This window comes from Narcine bancroftii, chromosome 7 (assembly GCF_036971445.1).
Source record: "Narcine bancroftii isolate sNarBan1 chromosome 7, sNarBan1.hap1, whole genome shotgun sequence".
In the NCBI taxonomy this organism is placed as follows: domain Eukaryota; kingdom Metazoa; phylum Chordata; class Chondrichthyes; order Torpediniformes; family Narcinidae; genus Narcine; species Narcine bancroftii.
In genome coordinates this window covers 15749982-15772861 of record NC_091475.1, presented here as the reverse complement: position 1 = coordinate 15772861, position 22880 = coordinate 15749982, and the positions used below count along the sequence as shown (strand labels likewise).

The following is a 22880-nucleotide window of genomic DNA, read 5'->3' as shown; positions in this document are numbered from 1 at the left end:
AGCTACTGGTAGTTCAAGTTTATTTAGACACACAGAGTGAAAGTGTTTGGTGAAGCGGTCACCCAATCTGCATTTGGTCTCACCAACGGTGAGGATGCCTCATAGATTAGCTTGAACCATGTACGTGTAAAGCTTTGTCTCATCAGTGAAGCGGAAGTATTCCTGGGTAAATGCAATCTTTCTTGCTTAATAGCAATCAAGGAGAGTGATTGTTTTCAGGAAAATTGTTTAAAAAATTAAATGAATATTGTGATCCTGCTTCTAAAGATAAAAGAACACAACTTGTTCTTTCTTCTATCGACTTCCATTTGATTTTTTTAACCACTTGTCTACAGAAAGATTACAGTAACCAATTAATGTACTAACATATCTTTTGGAGATGGGAATAGAACAGATCATCCTGTGGATATTAACTTGAAAATGCAACATGGACAGCACCCTGAGGTTATGGATTGTATCCAGGTTTCTGGAGCCATGAAGCAGCAGAACTAATTGCTTTGTTATCAGTGCTGCCCCAATTACAAATTGGTCCCTGTAGAAATGCAGACATGATGCTTGTCAGAACTGGAAAATAACAAGCAGTTTGATTTGATTACAGAAAACAAGGTACTGGAGGAACTCAGCAGGTCAAGTGGCATTTTTGGAGGCAAACGCATGGTTGACATTTTGGGTTGAGACGTGATGCAAAGTCATCTATTCCTTTGACTCCACGGATACTGTCTGACCTGCTGATTTCCTCCAGTAGCCTTTTTTTCTCCCCTTGCTCCAGATTCCAGCATGTGCAATCTCTTGTCTCCAAGCAGTTTAATTAACTCAGTGGCAAATCAATTGTCACGGTCCTGTGGCGGCACGCCATTAGGCAGGCGAACCGGCCCAGCTTGTCATGCACGCGGCTGGGCAGCCAGCCAAAATGGCGCCATTGGGGGTTTCCACCCGACCTCGGCCCCGGTGACGTCGGGGGCCCCCCAGCGCAGTTCTCAGCCAAGTCCGGGCTGGGACTATAAGAGCAGCCAGGCAGCCTGCAATAAATCAGTTTTTGCTCACTGAACTCAACCCATCTGGTTGTGCGATCCTTCAGTTAGCAGTGCAGCCGCCGCCACAGTCTGCTTTTTTTTAAAAACCATTAGGAAGACATGATTCTGGGCTTTCAACCACTGAATGCTTTGACCCTCAAAATGTTGTTTTTGTATTCTCTAATCTTATAAATGGGAAGAGTCAAATTAAGGCATTTTTAATTTCTTTCTAATGCAACAAAAATACATCACATATTTTTTGTGGAAATTATCTCCTTGAGTTGAACTATCAGTCATTTCAACCTGTGAAAAATACACTGTATTCATAAACATTATTTCTAGCAATTCATTATAAATGTGGAATTTTGTCCTTTTTGTCAGGAAAGTGTGTAATTTACTGTCTCTCATTTTCCTTTTTTTTATATATAAGATTAAGATGAGGGGGCTATATTGCCAATTGGCAGAATCTAATGAAGATGTAAAGTTTGTGTTTCAAGACAAGGTTAGTACCACCCTTACTAATTTAAGTAAAGTAAATATTTAAAAAATTTATCCACTATAATTACATTGATTTGTAAGACCGTTCAACTCCACAAAACTATTCTGTTCCCGTAGATAAAAACCAATAAATTTGCTCATTCATACTCAAAAATTGCCCTCCTGTCATGTAATGATCCCAGCTGCACTGAGATTCGTGTTAATATTGTCTTTGTGTTCAAATTTAGTACAGTGCAGAGGAAATGATAACTGAGTTTAATGAAAAGCATGTTTTTGATAACTACTGGGAAATATTTTGCCCAAAATACAAGCAGCCATTAACTTGAAACATTAATTTTTGGTTTTTGTTCAAGAAAAGTGCAAGGCTCAACAAGTATGGATTGATTTGGAAAAGCCAGTATGGATTTATTTAAGGAGTGTTTAATTGCCTTGTCTACTTTAATTACAGAAGAGAGGATTCATGTAATGAATATGGAATAAAACTATTTTCGAAATTCCTTTGATCAAGTGCCACATTGAAGGCTTGGCATCTAGAATGAGCTCAAGATAAAACATTGGTCGAACTGTGAATTGAAAATTAACAAAGTGCTAAGAGACGGAAATTACTGTAGTTGTGAATGGTTCTTTTTCAGACTTGACTGGCCGAACTCTTCAGTGCTTGTCAATTTGCCTATCTGACCTTGTCTGCTTGCTTGCATTTAGCCCATTTCCATCTAAAATCATGCACTTGATTAAATGTACTTTAAATGTCAAAACTGTGCCTGCCTCTACAGCTTCCTCTGGCAGCTCCTTCCTGCATGAAAAAGTTGCCCCTTTGGTTTATTTTTTTTCCCCCTCTCGCCACCCTGGCAGTGGGTGGGGGGTGGAAAGAAGACGCCTATTCATCTTTTCTGACCTTGTAAATTTTGTACACACTCTGTTCGGCCCTTCCTCAGCCGATGGTCCAGGGAAAAATGACCTAGCTCATCTCACCTCCCCTGTCTATACAATAATCGGAAAGCCTTTTAAAAAGTAAACGGGATTCTGGACTTCATAACTATAGGTCAATTGTGCAAGAGCAGAGTAAGGTTGGAGAACTTTGATTTATGGTTGCACAATGGTGCAACTAGTAGAGCCGCTGCTGGACAGCATGAGAGACCCGTGTTCAATCCTGACCTTGCCTGCTTTCTGTGTGATGATTGCATGCTCTCTCCGGCCATGCGAGTTTCCTCCCACATCCCAAAGATGTGCTAGTTGGTAGGTTTTTTTTGGCTGACCCTTGTGCTTGGATGAGTGGCAAAATCTTGGAATGTGGGAGAATTAAAAGGGATCAATATAAAAGGGTGGTTGATGGTCCATGTGGACTCGAACTGAAAAGTCTGTTGCTCTGTGACTGTAAAACAGTGATTTGGCAATTCAGGACATCATGCATGAAGAAAGATATCTTGGAAAGAGTGCAATAGTAATAATTTCAGGCCAATGGTGCTTTAGTCACACAGGAATTCTGCTCCTTGGAGCAGAAGAGTTTAAGAGGGAATTGGATATTTCAGGGTCTATGTCCATTACATGTCCATTAATCCAAATTCACAGATTTGCTAAATGAAAATTTAAAGATCCTTTCTATTTGGTTGCTAAACACAAAGATAAACAAGTATTTTATTGACTGTCTTTTTTAATGTCGGATGTCTGAATATATTTCATTAAAGAATAACCTAGACAAATGATAAGAAACTTGGATGCATCTTGAGAATGGGGAAAAGTTTAGAGAGGGAATTCAAGAGCTTGGAGCTTGCATAACCTTTTTAGTCCCTTTTGTAACGTGAGCACAACCCAAGATTAATCATGGTGTGGTGACTAAAGCAAATTTTAATTTAATTTGTAGATGGCAAATTCCAGCCCATAAGCCCACACCGCCCAAAAACACTGTGACCAATCAACTCACTAACCCCGTCCTTCTTTAGAATGTGGGAGGAATAGCGTTGCGCTGTAATAGCGTTGCGCTGTAATAGCGTTGCGCTGTAATAGCGTTGCGCTGTAATAGCGTTGCGCTGTAATAGCGTTGCGCTGTAATAGCGTTGCGCTGTAATAGCGTTGCGCTGTAATAGCGTTGCGCTGTAATAGCGTTGCGCTGTAATAGCGTTGCGCTGTAATAGCGTTGCGCTGTAATAGCGTTGCGCTGTAATAGCGTTGCGCTGTAATAGCGTTGCGCTGTAATAGCGTTGCGCTGTGCCATCAACACCAGAATTCTTGGAATTGCACAACTGGAAGAGGATACAGCAATGACAAAGAGAGACTGGGACTTGAGTATGAAAGCTTATTTTACACTCTTGATAAGCTGAATAAATGGGAAATATTTGTGAATTAGAATTACACATTCGTACACTGATGGATATAAAAGCCCAAATAGAAATTCGCACATGGGATTATTCCAAAAAGCGGGGAATGTATTTGGATCTTTTTTTTTCTTTCTTCGAACCCCTTTTTAGACCAGGCACTAAACATCCAGGCCCCAGGCAAGCTCAGTTGTAATAAATTGAGCAACATTCAAGGATCATTGCAATCTAATTTTTTTTTAAATTGCTGGTATAATCTCAGCAGGTTAGGCACCATTTGCAATTTTTTTTCTCTCCCTGCATCTGCTCCTGACCTGAGAATTTACCAGCATATTCTGTTTTGGTTTTTTTTAATTTTGCTGTAGTTCCAGGGTTAAGACCACAGGGAACAATAGTCTTTTCCCAATTGCATGATGTTATTTGTGAAATCACCTTGAACTATATACAGTGTGGTTGTACTCCAAGGCACATCTGTACAGCGACGAAATGCAAACAAGGCACATTCTCTGTTAAGATTACACATACTATGCTAAACACGATTAACAAAACTGTGGGAGTTACAGCGCCAGCTGGTTTGAATCTGGAGTGGCCTCAAAGGAGATTGTGCGTTGTTCCTGTGACAAAGTGAGTTTCCTCCAAGTGCTCTGGTTTTCTCCCACCCTCCAATAAAGGTTCTGGGTTTGTTGGTTAATTGGTGTATTTGGGCAGAACAGCTTGTGGGCCGGAAGGGCACGTTACCATGCTGTATGCCTAAATTTTAAAATGTAAAACGTCTTGGCTTTATTTTCTAGGAACCTCTTCCTCTTGTACATGATCATGATGTCAAGATGCAGGTTAAAGTTTGTGCATTGACCCCTGTGAACACGAAAGTAAGTATTTCAGTTTCACACAAAACAATGAATTTCATGACATGTTAACGACAATAAAATTCTGATTGTGAGATGAAAGCCATTTAATTAATTAATTGACCAGTTAGTTTATCTTTTAATTTATCACTTAGCTTTTAAAAAAATTTTTGTCCATAAAATTTTTTCTATCATAGTTTCCAGTCATTATTTATCGTTTTAATTTGCCATGTACTTTTTATTGCACAACTTTTCTGAACTCTTCCCTGATTGCTTTACTAATTAAAAGAACATAAATCAGCTTCTGTGCCTTTTCAGTCCCTTTTGTAATGTGACCACAACCCTCGGCATCTCCATAATTTCTCATTAACATGCTTTGGAAGAATCATCGGGACCCAATTGTGCCTGATGCTGCTTCACATTAGCAGGAAGAGCAAAGTGAATAAGGTCCTCAGATAAGAGAACTGCTGTGCATGGAGTCCTCTATTATTTTGAACTCCCTTCCCTCTAAAACCACCAGCACAAAAAAAAACCTCATTGATGTATTGAACATGAAATGATTTAGTTTGTGAATGGAAGAATCATGAAAAATATTTTCAAGGTGAAAAACTGAGTGAGCTTTTACTTTGCAAACATTCTATATTTGAACAAGTGTTTGTTATTTCAAAATTTTCCTTCTCTCATCGGTTTTATATTTTGAAGAATTGAGAGAGGGTAAATGTAAAACTGGTCTGGTGGAAGGAGGGAAGTGTGCTCATGAACCACTTGAAGAGGAGTTGGATAGATAGTTATTTGTGGTACAGCAATCCATTTTAACATCCTAATGATAATGAGTTTATTGTGGTATAGTACAATATAAATGTACACCAAAATAATTATTTGCTGTACCCAAACAGGTACTTTGTAATAAACAAATTGACTACAAAAACAATTGAACAACTATAATCGTCCACTTAATTTAATTAAAAAGAAACAATAAATGCAAAAAAAATAAATGGACAATAAATATTCACAGTCATCCCTGGGGAAAAAAGAAAAGTGACTTTGGAATCATGCAGACAGTCCCTGTGTAGTGTTGGAGTATAAGACCTTAACATCTGAGTAGAAATAGGCTATTCAGCCCATTGAGTCTGTCCCACCATTCAGTTATGAGCTGATCCGTTTTCCCCATTCAGCCCCACTGCCTGGCCTCCCCAAAGCTTTTGATGTCCTGGGTAATCAAGAACCTATTAATCTCTGTTTTTGATACACCTAATGGCCTGGCCTCCACAACTGCCTGTGGCAAAAAAAATTCCACAGATTTACCTCCCTCTGGCTCAAATACAGGACAAGAGCTGTCAAATGCTCCTCGAATGATAACCCTTTTATTCCCAGAATAATCCTCGTGAACCTCCCTTTGAACCCTTTCCAACATCGGCAAGTCTTTTCTTAAATGAGGAGGCCAAAACTGCTCTCAATACTCCGTGGGGTCTCATCAGAACCCTCAAAGCCTCAACAACGCATCCCTGCTCTTGTATTCTAGTCCTCTTGAAATGAATGCCATCATTGCATTTGTCTCTGTCACCACCATCTCATCGTGCAAGTTCCTGCATGAGGACTAACAGGTCCCTTTGTATCTGGGTATTTTTAAATTTTATCCCCATTTTTAAAAAAAGGGTCTGCCCATTTATTTTTTCTACACTTTCCCACATTATATTTCATTTGTCTGTACCCATTCTCCTTAGCCTTTCTGCAGCCTCTGTGTTTCCTCAACATTATCTGCTCCTCCATCATTGATTCATCTGGAAACTCTGCCACAAAGCTATTTTTTTCCCACAATCCAAATCATTAATATACAATATAAAGTCAATGATTAGGTGAACCTGATAGAAGGGGAGAAAGAAAACTGCTCTTGAACCTAGAGATGCTGGTCTTCAGGCTTCTGTACCTTCTGTCCCAAGTTAGCAGTGAGGAGAGATTATGATCAGAGTGATGGGGTCTTTTGTTATTCTGGGTGCCTCCTTGAGGCCTCTATAGGCGTCATTGATGTATTCTCTGGATGAGAGCTGCAATGGTCCTGGCTATGTTTGTTGCTAGCTGCATTCCTGGGCATTCAAATTCCTAAATCATGCATATGTAGAGGTTTGTTAGAGTATTCCATGACATACCAAATCTCCTGAGGAAGTCGACGTGTTGGTGTGCCTTCTTCACAGTTGCATCTGTGCCGGCTCCAGAAGAGGTCTTCAAAATACGGACTTCCACAAACTTGATGATTTGCACCCTCTGCACCTCAGTTCCATCAATGTGGACAGGTGCATGGTCATCGGCCTCTCCTTCCTAAAATCCGCAATAAGCTTGGACTTGGTGGTGTTGAGGGCAAAGCTGTTGTTCTGGGACCACTCAACTGGATTCTCAATCTCCATTTTATTATTGCTTTTTCCCTCGCCTTGTTTTCCATTATTAAGCATAGTAAAATTACAATTTTAAATGTAAACGTACAGCATGGTAACGGGCCATTTCAGCCCTCGAGCCCATCCCGCCTAATTAACCTACACCCCCAGTACATTTCAAACAGTGGGAGGAAACTGGAGCTTTCTGCGAAAACCCACAGGGAGAACATACAAACTGCTTACAGCCAGTATCCATTTATTCAAAAATCCACCATGATGGTCAGAATCTTAGAAAACTATTTCTTAATTTTTGCAGATCTATGTTTAAGGTTCCTAAAATTGTTTGGATGCCCTAAATTTCAGAATCCATAATTGGTTATGAATGTAAAGGTGAACCAAATTTTACCTTGTAGCTTTTTTAATTTGCCTCGTTATCTTGAATCCATTTGATGAAGTCATTAAAAATCTGTTTACTATCGCTGTACTGAAGTTGGGTGCTGCTTGTTATTTAATATGAGAGCATGATGTGGGAGTGTGGATCGAACTGCCAGCTGAAGTGGTGAATGTGGGCTCAATTTTAACATTTAAGAAGAATTTGGGCAGTACATGGATGGAAGAGGTATGGAGAGTTATATAGACTGTGTGCAAGTCAGTGAAATAGGCAGAAAAATGGTTTGGCACAGACTAGAAGGGCCAAAGGGCCCTATTTCTGTGCTATATGGTTCTATAGGGTGTGGACATGCTGCTAACAAACAACATTTGACATGGTTTTGCTAATTAGAAAAGTTGCTATTGGATTTTAACAATTTTCATGCTAAACAAAATAACAGTTGTAAGTAAATGCTTCCAAGATTATTGAACAAAAAAAATCAACAGTTTTTGAGAACTGACTTTAATCTGTGCTCTTTGTAGTTTTAATATCCTTCCTGTAGTGACATGTCAGAAATCCAATTTTGATTTCCGATTTATTGTTAGAGTACGTACATAGCATCTCATATAAACCTGAGATTCTTTTTCCTGTGGGTGAGGCAGAATTACCACTTAATGATAGTGCAAAAAAAGACTGGACACAATGTACATATGTAAACAAATGAAATGTAAACAGACTGTACAATACAGAGAGGGGGGATAAAAAACAATAAAGGGTACAAGTAAGAGTCCTTAAATGAGTCCCTAATTGAGTTTGTTGTTGAGGAGTCTAATGGCAGAGGGGTAGCAGCTGTTCCTCAACCTGGTGGTGGAAATCTTGTGAAACCTATAAACCTTTCCTGGTGGTAGCAGTGAGAGCAGAGCATGTGCTAGATGGTGTGGATCCTCGATGATTGCTGTTGCTCTCCAACAGCAACATTCCCTGTAGATGCCCTTGATGGTGGGAAGGGTTTTGCCTGTGGTGTCCTGGGCTGTGTCCACTACCTTTTGCAACTCTGTCCTGTAAAATAGCCTTCTCTATGTTTTAAGCAAATGCATAATTCTTCTTTCTATTCGCAATTTCTTCTAATTGCAAAACCCAAAACCTTGTGTGAGGGTTTTCATCAGATTGTTAGATTATCTTCTTGTTCCACTCCAAGTGACCTCTTCTAAAGACTCATGTGGGCCTTATACTGATCTTGGTGGTACATCCAACTTGAATCCAAATGTAATCACAAGATTTAAGTGCAGTTCAAATTCTTAAATTTTTGGCAAAAAAAATCTGCCATCTTGATTTTTTTTTTAATTTAAAATCCTCTCATCACACAATGCAGAAAGTGATCATTCACTACAATATGCATTTGCCCTGTTTTTTGAAATAGTTTTACAATCATAAATGCTCCTTGTTTTTCTGAGTACATTATAACTCCAATTATCCAAAATTGTATTATCCAAAAATCTCGGTTATCTTTTCGGCTCCAAAAAATTTTTCAGATAATTGAGGAAATCCTCATTTATTTAAAAAAAACTTTGAAGCCAAAATGATGTCATTTTGGCTCTGATATTTTTCTAATAAATGAGGATTTCCAAAACAATCAGAAATCCTGTTTTATCCAAAAAGATTTTCAGAGCCAAATTGATGTCACAGGTGGAAAAAACCTCCTGAGTAGCATTTTGAGTTTTTGGTGTTATTTTGTTCAGGTTGGGTTTTTTTTGGTGAGAATGAAACATTCTTAAAAAGCCTTCCATTGTTGTTTATTGTTGTTTAAACACTGTTACAAGTGATTTGCTCTTGCTACTGGGCTGTTTTTTATAAAAATGACCAGTTATCTGAAATATTGTTTATCCGAAATAGACCCGGTCCCGACCATTTTGAATAATCAGAATTCTCCTGTAGAACCGGCACTATTTTATGAGTTTAAAGTATTTATCCAGTACCTTTTTCATAAAATATAAATATCTGTACATTCCTTCAGAACATGATTTGGAAAGACATCAACTGACTTGTTTTTAAATCATTAAAACATTAATTTTTGTATCTAGCTGCTGATGGAGTTAAAAGTTCAGAAAGATTTCTGGCCAATTGGAAGGGAAATTGCTGGCATAGTTACTGAGGGTAAGTTAGAGATTTCATTTTTACAGAAAATTGTGAGTTTTTTTAAATAATCTTTGTATTAATAATATTTATCCAAAATATGTTAGTGTATGTGGCATTTCCTTATTTAGTTTAATTTTCTGATCAAGCACCAAATATTGTGCTGAGAAACAATGGAGTTGAAATTGCATTTAAGTTTCCCCTGATTCTTCAATTGGAGAATAACTAGTGCAATTAGTTCCTGAACTTTTACCGATTTAAAGTCAACAAATAAATACCTCTGGTGGGAGAGGAATATTGTCTTTATCATTGCCTAGTTAGGATAATTTTTTTTTAATCATCACTGATTCCTGAATCTACATTCTGCCCAATATTGTATCCCATTAAGAGCATGTGCGTGTGTATGTTTCATTAGGCTTGGAGGTTATATTTCCTTGTGGCTTGGTGATCACCTTCTTTCCTCCCCCACTCGAAACAATGACCATCATCACTTTTCCACATCTGCCTGTAAGCTCTCTGAGTTTGAACCCACAGTCATCTTAAAAGGACAAATCCTGCAAGGGATCCAAGAATCAGAAAATTTCAATAGTTGTTTTGTCACCTTGCATCCTGTTTTGACCTCTGTGGTTCACCTTCATTTCTTCCCTCCTTTCTTCTTTGGGATAGACTAGCAATCCTTTTATCTGTGTTGTCTCCATTTACTACCACCCAATAATGCAAGCATTCCATTCTCCCATTGAACCACTTTCGACGCACGTACTTCAATCTATGATTCCATGCACCACTTTGGCAGGGCCAGCAACTGTAACACTGGCCACATTTTCTACCTTCGTTCCTTTTCCTAGCTGCCAGAACTTGGATAGAAATCTCCGTGTTTTCACTTCCCACCCTAACTTCTGCTTTCAATTTAACACGTCTTGCTGCCTTTTAACTTTATCTCTACATTTGGAATGAACAAACAGACTTGGGTGACCGCTTTTAGGAACCTCATTCTTTGTCCTGCAAGGGTAAGCCCTGCACTTAGAGCCACCTGTCAATTGTATGTGTTCTTCCCATTCTGAGTCCAACAAAGTTCAATGGAACTTGAAAAATAGAGCATCTACAACAATAACACCATCTATAAATTTGCTGACAATCCCACAGTAGTGGGTTGTATAAAGGAAGGGGATGAGTCAGCTTACAAGATGGAGATTGAACACTTGGCTGAATGTCACCAAAACTAAGGAGCTGATTGTTAACTTCAGGAAAGGAAAGCCAGTGATCATTGGGGGATTGGAGGTGGACAGGGCAAGCAAATTTAAGTTCTTGGGAGTGACCATCTCGGAGGATCTTTCCTGGACCCAACACACCAACGGGTCAGCACCGCTACTTCCTCAGAAATTTGTGGTGGTTTGGTATGATGCCAGAATCCCTGGCAAATTTCTACAGAGGTGTAGTGGAAAGTCTGCTGACCGGCTGCATGACACTATGATATGGGGATATCATTACTGTTATGTACTAACAACCCTTTTAATTATGTTTGGGACTAAAGGGTTTTTATTGGCACTAATACAGGAGCAGCAATGAAAAATTCACAAGACAATGGCAAATTCAAAATAATAGTTTTTATTATTAAACTTTTAATAGCATAACATTTCTGTCTTGACTCTGAACTTAACCTCACTATGCAGGGGTGTGTGTGTGTAAAATTCAAAGTCCCACTCTGAAAATTCGATCTTTAAAAGTTCAGCATCATTTTAGTCTTGCTTGAAGGTCTTAAATTCTCAGTTCAGAAATAATTATAAAGAGCTTTTAAACATTATATCTTCAGGCCTCTTTTACTCACAATTATGTTTTCCACACGAATAATCTGCTCTCTAAAACAGCGAATGTGGTTATTTTTTCCCACGATGAATTCACAAACCAGACAAGGGTTAAACGAAGTGGCAAAACACAAAAATAGACCCAGTAGAATTCTGGCCACTTTTCCAAAGAGACAGCAAATTGGTCTTCATTAATTCAAAAGCCACAGATTCGGTGTTCCCCTTTTTCTACGAGTAACCCACAACAAACAGCACCAATTCTGGTTACTGTTACTCAGTCCTGTCTTTCACATGGTTTCAACCCCTGTATGTCACAGGGTTTTGACTTCTGTGAAATCCAAGCTGAACTGTTCCAAAACTGAACTCAAAATGTCTGAATTCAGTAACGTAGTTCTCCAAGTTATGTGACAGTTACATCATGGACAAGGTCATCCTCGATTCTTGGAAATAACGTGACCATCAGTTTTATTTCTACCAAAATTCTGTACCTTTTTAAAACCATTTCATATCCATAGCAACCTCTGACCTTATCTCTATTCGAGAGGCTTAAGTGGCTTTGATTAAAAACAGATGGCTTCTTCAGCAGTTCTTGAATAATTAAGTCCCACTTAAAATCCATTAGCTCTGTCTGTCCCAGACACGTCGACTTCAAGAATGAACACTCTTCTGAAAATGATAGTTCTTTATAAATGTGTGACCCTGTACCAACCCACAGCTAATTTCCTAAGAATACAGATACAATATTTTGACTCTATAATTTACTAAGATTTTTATAAAAGAAATGTAGCCCAACCAACTAATTTTCCCCTGCAACCATGTCTGCCTGTCCCGCATCGGACTTGTCAGCCACAAACGAGCCTGCAGCTGACGAGGGCTTTTACCCCCTCCATAAATCTTCGTCCGCGAAGCCAAGCCAAAGAAAGAATAGGTTAATACAAATCCGTTACCCCTGAGTGTAAAGCCCTTGAAAAGGTAGTGGACACAACCCAGGCAAAACCCTTCCCACTATTGAGTACATCGACAGGGAACGCTGCTGTCAGAGGGCAGCAGCAATCATCAAAGAGCCACACCACCCAGCACACACTCTGTTCTCACTGCTGCCATCAGGAAAGAGGTGTAGGTGTCACAAGACTCACACCACCAGGTTCAGGAACAGCTGCTACTCCTCCACCATCAGACTCCTCAATGACAAACTCAATCAGGGACTCATTTAAGGACTTGTGCACTTTATTGATTTTCTTTTTTTTCTCTCTGTACTGCAGTCGGTTAGTTTACATTTCTTTATTTGTTGACATGTATATACTGTACAGTTTTTTGTATTGCACTACCAATTAGTAGAAATTCTACAGCATCCGCAGAAAAAAAGATTCTCAGGGTTGTATGTGATGTCATGTATATTCTCTGACAATAAAACTGAAATCTTCTAGTTGACCTCCTTGCAGCCTTCGGAGATCAATGTATAGTATTTGAAATATGCAATTATGATTAATTTGCATTCTTGGCATTTTTATTCACATTGCCACATTATCTGGTAATTTTGGATAATTGCATTGTTCTCCAGATTGCCTTTTTGTTCTCTTCTAGCGCCTATTTTCACTCTGCCTTGTCGCCTGCTTCCTCTATTAATCTCCATTGCCTTTTGCTTTGTCACATACCTTTCTTATTCTCCACACTTTCTCTATAAAAATCTGATCCCTCTCCAACTAATCTCTATTTGAATGTAAAACCAATTTCTGTCTCCACAAATTACAGCAATTCCAGCATTTTTAATTCCTAAAAAAACCATTTTTCAATCAACTGTGTGTTTAATAAATGAATTCGTATTTTTGGGTTGCAATGACAAGACTTTGGCTCCCTCAAACTATCCATCAATGTTGATCATCTTGGGTAATAAAAAGGAGTAGAATTATTGTATGATATTAATATTAAGCTGAAGAGTTTTAGCTGTACATATCGAAATTCAGTTCTTTCAAATTAGACAACTGCTTCAAATCAATCTGATATTGGAACAATTGTTATTTCTAAAGAGCAAAAATAAATGTCTAGTGTAGGAAGGATGGAAAGGTTTTGTTGTTTTCTTTGCTTGGAGTTCCATGTGGGTGGATGCCCTATGGTCCCTTAAACATGTATAATACACTCAATGAAACTCAGTGATTTTTTGTATTGCTTCATAAGTATCAGACTTGGGAACTTGGACTAATTGCATCCTTCTTAACCTGTGATCTGCCCAGCACTCCACTAGTTGCATTTGGATAATTTGGCATAGCTGGAATCATAACTGTTTCATTGCTGGATAACAGCTCGCTTAATTGCTGGATAAATAACACTGAGCTTCTTGTAGGAAGTAAGGATGGAGACTATTCTTGAGATCCTGCTTAGACTTGTGCCATGTTCACAAATAATAGTAGCTGTTATTAAATGTCCTTTCGTGCCTCTCATTTGTTTGAATTAAATATGATATTCTTCATTTTCAGTAGGGCCAAAAGTGAGCTTCTTTAAACCAAATGATGAAGTGGTTGGTAAGTGGGCAAAAAGTGAAATACCCTTTTATAAATGCTGTTTTAAAAGTAATGCTAATGTATAACATAATGTTGCTCATCTCTCAGGCATTCTTCCCTTGGATTGCACAGAGTCTGGACTCTCGAGTGCTGCAGTGTTGGTTCATGAGCACAGTCTTGGTATGTTTCTACTCTCCAGTGATTTTTTAAAAATTTCTCTTTGTCTACATTTTTCATTGTTCATTTTGCTTCGACACCAAGGGCAAGAATATTAAAAAAAAGAGAAGAAATAACTTGCTTTTTTACATTAAAGGAATTAAAATACATTCATTGGTCTCTAACATTGTCCATGCAGTGCAATGTCATACAACATTGTTTGTTTTAGCTGTAATTTGGAAAAGTACTGACTTGATTTGATATTTTTGTTCTTCCTCTTTAGAATCTAATTAACAGATGCCATTTGATTGGATATGGCCTCAAGTTCATTTGCTTAAGCTGCTTTTAAAAATTAGCTGAACTTGGATTAAACGTATATCCTGTTTGATAATTTGTCGTTAAAATGTGTTCTACTCTGGAATAATTGGTTCAATTCTTGATATTCTCCTTGACTAATCAGTACTTTAGAATGTTTAACTTTTACTTACAAACTGGATCGTTTCATTGGATCATGATTGGGAACCCAGTCCTGAGCACATTATTTTGTACAATCACTCTTGTATACGTTCCCTTTAATGACATGGTCAAACGAAATGTTTTTGTTTTAAAATAAAATAAAGGTGCTTTAATGTTTATGTAAATAATTTTCTGTCCATGATTATTTCTGAGAATGGTGTACTTAACAAAAAAAGTTATTGAAATGTGAACAAGAGTGATAATATTTTGACTTTGGAAAGAGCATTGCAGATAATTGTCCTGTAATTTTATTGAAGGTAGAACAGTAATACAGTGAAAGTATCAGCTATGAGTAATTGTTTATAGCTTCAGTGTGCCGTCAATGAAGAATGTCTCAAAAGTTCTCTCTGCCCGACTAGTTTCATTATCTAAGGAAAATAGTCAATGCATTCATCCTTTCAGTATCTGGGTTTCACCTTGGCAGCTGCAATCCATCAGTAGATCTATAGTATTCCTCATTAAATTAATGCCATCAAGCACAGAGTTAATTAATGTGTGTGTGAGAGAGATTGCATATTTTCTGGTTGAATTGTCAAGAGAGTGGGTAGAGTTCAAGCAGTGATCAGTGGTAATTGTGGAAAGTTGAATGGAGTGGATGATTAGCATGGTGACCATTTTATTGCATGCTTGGGTGGCTAATTATTTACTTTTAACTATTAAATATGTCTTTTGAAACCTCCCTATGTTTCCCATTTAATTCTTTAATAGTGCTGGGTGATCTCCTTTCATGCAGTTTTTGTAAAGTCCTATTAAAATTATCAAGTTAAACACGAGGGGCTTTCAAATTGCAGCACCTGGGTAGTCCTCCTGGGATGTCGGTGTGATTACTGGGTCACATCTTTTCAAATATCTGTTAAATCACCGACCTGATTATTTAAGGGGGGGATCCCGCTACCTTGATGACGAGATGAGTGACGCATTGCGCACTCATGGGAAGTATCTGCTGTCAGTCCCTCTCTCTCTTACCCCAACCCCGGTCATTAGCTCGGTCACCACCCCCCTGCCATCAGTTCCCATCCCCAGCAATGTGCCACTGCCACAAACAGTGGAGGTGGGTGGTTGCTTCTGCGACGTGCCGCTCCGGTTCATGGTAATGGCTCAATGCAGGAGTGCATGAGCAATTGCTGTCTTCATTACCCATAGTCCCCCATGCTGCCAGCACTAGACACTACATAACATACTGAGTTTCTCTAGCACTTCTTAAAAGTTATCAAGTTCATTTTAGATTATCCTTTCCATAGGTAGCTATAGAAAATTACAGTTTGCACAATCTCATGGTTTAATGCATTGTGAGAAATGTTTGACTTCACATGTCTACCAGTTAACTTCAACATTTTGTCTCATTTCTGATGTAGTTGGGCATGTGAGGAAAAAGGAAATGGCTAAAAATGTAATGTTTTGCACATTTTGCTCTCTTCTAACCTGTTTATTTTCAAATGCAGTAACTAAACCCGAAAATGTGAGCTGGGTAGAAGCTGCAGGGACTATACGTGATGGATTATGTGCATATATGGCCTTGCACACACATTCTCATGTCAGTGCTGGAACAACTGTTCTGGTAATGGATGGAGCGAGTGTATGTATAACAATCCTGATCAGTTAAAGTGTACGATCTGGTGTGACATTGCCACTTAAGAAAAAATGGCATGTTAAGAGGAAATTTCTTGTCTTTGTTATCATGAATTTTGTGAGATAGGAATATCTCTCTGTCCCATTCATTGAATGGAAGGTTGATCCATTCTTTATTTTATGGGGTTTTTTTAGTTCTGATAATTTGCCAATTTTGCACCTTTCTGATTTCCTTTGAGAACTGTCTGGATTATTTAAACATTGTTTCTGTCAATTTGACCCATGATTTTTTATCAATAACCACTTTGTTGCTTTAAAAAGTTTTCTTTGTTAGATTTTTTTTTAATTAAATCTTGTTTTGAACAGATGAACATTGACCTGAACCATCTTTCTTTCTCTGTTTCGATGTTCTTTCTACCTTGATAAATTATCATCCTACTGGAACATTTTGATAACACTTCTAGCTTCCTTTGACATGGACATTCTCCCAAAGATCCTTCTTCCTGGGGGTTTAAGGTTGCTTGATTTTAAGAAACATTATCTAGTGGTTCAGTCAAGGTACCTTGCGTCCTTCTTTGAGGAGGGGGAACCACCCACTTGGGTGCAAATGGGATTGTATGCAATGGGGAAGAGGACGGCGAAGGATCTCATATACAAATGAGATTCCAAATTAATAACCAAAAAAAAGAATAACTCCATACTGAAACATCGATTAAAATCTGGCACAAGATTAATGAATGTATTGGAGAGAATGTGGAAATGTCACCAAAGGTACCAACTATTATAATGAATTAATGCCCATAAACATGGACAATAAAATCCTAGAGACTTGGCATCAGCAGGGGATCCGGTTATATTAAAGACTAATATGAGGGGAGACCGCCTATGTCATCCGAGCAGCTAAAGGGTAAATACAATTTGTCTTATGGGACCTTTCACTGTTTCCTCCAGTTAAGTTAGTTTAAGTGATGGGTGGGGCCCTACAATGACACCACCTACACCTAGTGAGGTTGAAGGGTTGCTTCAACTGGGAAACACACCCAAATTCATTGCAAGAAAGTACTCTGTACTCCAAGGTGAAAGCCCCAAGCAGGGGCTACGCAGATCAAGAGAGAGATGGGAGTCAGATCTGGGCATCACAATTGACGAGGGATGTTGGGTCGGACTTGTGTAGAGACAGTGTAATAATAGTTATTAATTCTAGATACAAACTGGTTCAATACAACTTTCAGCACCAGCTCCAGCTCACACCACAAATGATTCACAAGGCAAAACCAGAGGTGCCGGAGATGTGTTTCAGATGTGGAGTGGATCCGGCAACATTCATTCGTGCAACCTGGTCCTGCACAGAAGTAGCCCCATTTTGATAGGATTTGGCTGACGTACTAACCAGAATAACAAAAGTAACCTTTTCGCCAGATCCAACATTGTATTGGCTGGGGAACCTTATGGACATGAGCTACAAATTGACCAAATTCAATTCGTATGTATTTCTTTATAGCAAAAAAAAATGCATATCGATGTCCTGGAAGTCTGACTCCCCTCTTATCAGTAAGTGGATTACCGAGATGCACAGCTGTATACCCACAGAAAAAAAAAGCATATGATCTTAGAAAGTGACACAGCACCTTTGTTAACATATGGCAGCCATATCTGATGTACACAGGAGCACAGCTGTAGTCACACCCTGATTTTAAAAAGATTTGCAGAGATCTAATGGATTAATAAAAGTAATTATATAAGGGGGTGGCTCCACAGCCTCTATAGACACTTACTGGAAGTGCCAACAACACATCCAGCCTCTTTTTTTTCCTATCTTTTTGTTTTTTCTGTTTTTCCCTTGGCAGGGGTGGGAATAGGAGGGGGAGAAACACCACATGTATGTAGACTGCTGGGAGATATTGATATATTCTGTAAGTCAGTGATGTTATCTCCTTGTTTATTGATGGAAAATTAAAAATAAAATACTTAAAAAAAAATTGCTTATTCATACAAAATGAATTGCATTTCTGTGACGTAGCACAGATTCAGTTTTTGTCTTACCTGAACGTTAATCTGAGTAAAATGTTGACACTGCAGAGTTGTAGCACATCAAACAAAAAGCAGAATACACTGCAAGAACATTAAATAGGAGATTCAATGACTTCCCACCCCTCAAAAAAAAATATGGAATAGGCTCTTTAAGTTTCAAATTATTTAGTATTGGGAATAATTCTTACAACTACCAATTTGTCACTGTTTGATAACAAACTAGTTTTTTATAATTACTATTTTAACTTTTTCAACAGACCAGCCCATCTGCTCCAGCATATTCTTGGCAATATTTGTTGCTGAATCCACACAAGTTCAATAAATTATTCAAAAACTTTCTAAACATATAAACATGCAATTTCTAACCTCTTAACAGGGACCATATGGCTTCTCCGGGGGCCACAGCATATTTAAGTAAGACTTGTTTTCTTTTTAATGGGTTTTTTTCAGTAGTCGGCAGGAGAGAAGTAAAAAGAAACCAAAACTTAACTGGTTCACAGGGAAGGGGGCTCATATTTTGAGCAGGGTCCTGGGGGCGGGGGGGGTGGGGGTCATAGCCAAAAAAAAAGTTGAGATTGGCTGACCCAAATCAAAAATAATTTCCTGAACATGTTGCCTAGAATCAGTTTGTTCTTGTAAAGACCTAGAAGGAAGTCATTTGGCTCACTTGAGTCTAAGGTGGCTCTGAGAGATGAAATTCCATTAATCCCATTTTCCTGTACATCTGTGGCTTGAGCCCATCCATTCCCTTTTTTAAAAAAAATACAAAGGGGTAATTTATAGCAACCAATTAACTGGGACGTGGGAGGAAACTGGAACATGTGGGAAAAGCCCATGCTGTTGTGAAGAGAACATGCAGGTAGTCCTGCAGATGGAGATTAGGTGCCCAGAACTGAGAGGCTGGAGGCAGGCCCCTGAGAATAAATTGGAGGATTTTGAAATTTTAGCTTTGTTGATTGATCAGAAATGTTTTCTTTTGATCAAGCAAGTATCTGCCTGTACAACCAGAATCATCGATTTTTGGCCCCAATAAATCTTTCGCTTCAACCTTCTGATGTTGCACTTTTGTTTATGCTGGGGGGTGGTGGGGGGGGGGGGGGGGGACTCAAAGTCCTCAAACGTCCTAGTTTGTTTCTCTCCTCTGAGTGGACAACCAAGACCTTGCTTTGCCTTTTACTGTTGATATGAAAGGGAGAAAAATCCAGCTGCAGCAGTTAATAGGATTCTGCTTTAAAACCAAGCTGAGTTGTAGAAAATATTACTGGTGATTATATTGACTGAAGCACAGTGTAGTTTTCTGTACAAAACAGGGACTAGCTGACACAATGATCACAAAATTACTGTTGTTGAACACCACCTTTGATATTTATTGTCATCATTTTAGGATCTGGTTTTGCTGTCAGATGTTATCAGACAACCCCATAAACTCTTATCATTATAAAATGTGATTTGTATTGAGGAGGGAGTTGGGGGAAGAAATTTTTCCAAGCACTTGTATTCTAAATTCGAAGTTGAAAACAAGATTGGGTGGGACTGATGAGAATGAATTTTATATTGAAGTTTCATGCACCTGATATGAATGATAAAAGAACATTGTTGTAAATAGTACTATAATAAGTAATATTTCATATATCTGACCTACCTTTTCTTTCCAGCCACTTGGTACAATTATTATTCAATTGGCTCATCATCGAGGAGCAAGAATAATTACAACTGTGAGCAACAATGAGGACAAAAAGTACTTGGAAGGATTAAGGCCGACAATTGGTATGTGTTTTTGGCTTTTTGTGGCTTCTGTGGAAAAAACATTCTTCTTTTGGTGAAGAGAAATATTTCATAATTGTGGCAAACACGAGGTAATATACAATGAGCTGCAAGAAAAATAGAGGGTTATGGGTGTGAGGTAGGGAAGTTTAGTTTGTTGAGTAAGTTTGTTTTGGCTGGCACAGCTTTATGGGCCGATGGAACTGTGCTGTTAAATTCTATGTTCGATATTATGACTGGCAAAACTAGTGCTGTAAAATTCCACTGTTTGAACTTTCAGCTTTCATCCTGCTGTCTGGGGTAGTGACATTGTAATACATTTTTCCCAGGAGGCTTGTGGGTTCCTGTTATCTTTCTGAAGTGGATATTCTTCATTCTCGATAGAGTTGCTAATTCTCACTGCGCCAGTCCTCCAGCATCAATGGAAAAATTATTTGTATGTTGAATTACCCAATTGAAATTGGGAGGTGAATCCAGTCATGATTTTCATGCCTCTTTTCCTTAATATTTCAAAATCCCATTGCAACATGAATTTTTACCGAGCAGAAATGGCAGTGTAATGGTAATTACCCCAGAGATGGTTATGTGGAAACGTTTTTGGTTGCTGTTTAAAATAATTTAATTGGCCCTGGGAATTTATCTAGATGCAAATGCAATCCTCCTATTAACTTGTCATTTTGTTCTGAAGAGTTTTGTGAAGTACAACGGTTGCTTTATTTGCTGATTTATGTTCTGAGAGATTAATTGAAGCTGACTTTTGGGAATGTTTGCATTTGTCGAATTTGGGCTATTGAGGAATTCCTACAAGATGCAACAAAAATAAAGGATATATTTGGTAAGACGATGAGTGCAATTAGCCATCAAAATAAAAAATGAAATTGTTGAATGAAATCCTAACTATAAACAATGTTGTAGCATTCAAATAAATCCCATTTATAATGGCTTATTTTAAAACTCAATTGGTTTGTTGTGGATGTAAGGAGATTTTTTTCATTGTACATCAAAAATCTATCCTTGTATCAGTGCTGACTACTTACCTTGAAGCGTCCTGCATTAGTCTCTCAGTCTAAAACAAGCAAACCACTCCGGTTGTTGAAAATCTGCAATGAAAGTAGAGTGTGTTGCAAGTGCCCAACAGGGCAGGCAGCCTTTGTGGAGAGAGGAAGGGAGATCATATTTCCAGTCAATAATCTTTCGACGCCAACAAAGAATGAGAAAACGGGGTGAGAGGAGAGGCAGAAAGAAATGAGTGATGATAATAATAATGAGTACAGGGAGCTCCGAGCAAGTTAAGCAGCCTCTGTGGAGAGAAAGAGACTAAGGTATTATCACATTAACAGGTTTGGCCTGCACTGATGTAAATAGAAAGAGTTGTTACCTGTGAATATTGATTTCCTTGTTAAATCCTGAGGACTGTTAAGTCACAGTTCCTCAAGCTTGCATTGTGCTTTGTTCAATGACCAAAAACAGGACAGAATGGGAATTAATGTGACAGGCAAACTGGAAGCTCAAAGTTCTGCTAAAGGGTCAATCAATCAGTGGTTTATTTCTTCGATGTCGAAGAGACAATGTGAGTGCTCAATGTAGTAAACTAAGAGAATCCTTGGTTCTCCTTGAAACACATGGGCCTTTGGGGTGTGAAATGGGAGGAAGTAAAAGCCTTTGGAACGGGAATGTATCTTGAAAAGGGGAGCAAGTGCTTGTGAGGATGGAAGAGTGAACTTGGGAGTTGCCGAGGGAACAGTCCTTTTGGAATGAAGAACGGGGCGGGGAAGATGTATTTTTTTGGTGGAACCTCACTGATGATAGAAGATATCCATTGAATATAAAGGCTGGTAAAATAAGTGGGCCTTTATCCTTGGGGATGAAAGAAAAGTTGAGACAAAATTTTGGGAAATAGAACAGATGAGAACTGGCACTTCAGGCACACTGCTACGGAAAATGTTGCCCTCAGAACAATGGCACAGGGAGGATGGAATGGAGAAGGACAGGAAGGGGCATGGGGAGCAAGTATGTAATGATGGGTGTTTATGGGAATCTAAGATCACTTAGCCTATCCCAAGATGGAGATTGGAATGAAGTATCAGCTCTGGGATGAGTGAAAGAAAGACCAGCAAGGAAATTGGCAGCAAAATTCATGATGCTCAATTAAAATGATGTTGTTGGATCTTGATATTTGAATAAAACACCTCTCCCATTGCAGCAATGTACAATAAAATCCTTGGTATCCGGCACCTACAGGTTGCTTGAGGTTACGTGATTGACAAAGAAATGGCGAGGCCCATTTTAAACTGGCATATTATTATTTTTGCCTTATTCCTCTTTTTTTTTTGGCTGCGTACTTGAGGCTGCTCGTTGCTTGAATTTCAGATAACAGGGGTTTAACTGTACTTGTTTTTTTTTGATGGATCCAGTTCACTTTATTCTTTCCTCTATTTCTTGTCTTTGGTCTGTTAATGGTTGCATTACCCAAGGCATCCAACAACCTTTGCTAGGTAAGTTATTGTCTCTAAGTAATGTGAACCATTCTTTTAATAAAGCCTTGCATTGTAAGCCAAAAGGCAATTTTTTTTTCTCCCGTGTCTGAAATTGATCTGTCAGCCTGCAAAATAAATATGTTACATTTGTTCTACAGTGTAATTTTAATGATGATTTTAACAAACGCTGCAAATTATCAACTGGGAAATGGTATTTTAGGTCTCTATTTTGATTTTTTTTTCAACCAAAATAAAAATCACATCTATGGTCTTTAAATTAGTCAAATTCCTTCTAAATTATTGAGATGTTCTGAGGTTTATCTTGCAAATTTTTTATTTAACTTTTCCCATGAAACTGAAGGTGGCCTAGAAGATGAAAGGGGGGGGGGGTGGGAGGAAAAAAATACTATATTGCCTACTAAGAGACCAGGATTTCCCATCAAAAGCCCTTAACGTGAAAATACTTTTAAACAATCCAAATATGCAAGAACACGCCGTTTCTGCTTCAAAACTATTATGCCCATAAA

The 22880-nt window shown here is 38.4% G+C and overlaps 1 protein-coding gene across 8 annotated transcripts in view; it reads left to right on the top strand.

Moving 5' to 3' along the window:
- Positions 1-22880, top strand: part of cryzl1 (crystallin, zeta (quinone reductase)-like 1) — a 48632-nt gene that overhangs the window by 12730 nt on the left and 13022 nt on the right. For 5 of the 8 annotated variants that reach the window (XM_069888976.1, XM_069888977.1, XM_069888980.1 and 2 more), the window contains exons 3-9: positions 1444-1515; positions 4615-4692; positions 9489-9561; positions 13817-13861; positions 13949-14020; positions 15955-16088; positions 19768-19879. In XM_069888976.1, the coding sequence (XP_069745077.1) occupies positions 1450-1515; positions 4615-4692; positions 9489-9561; positions 13817-13861; positions 13949-14020; positions 15955-16088; positions 19768-19879 (580 nt within the window). In that variant the 5' untranslated portion in view covers positions 1444-1449. The remainder of the gene's footprint in view (positions 1-1443; positions 1516-4614; positions 4693-9488; positions 9562-13816; positions 13862-13948; positions 14021-15954; positions 16089-19767; positions 19880-22880) is intronic. The other 3 variants (XM_069888978.1, XM_069888979.1, XM_069888981.1) reach the window with 3 other exon arrangements.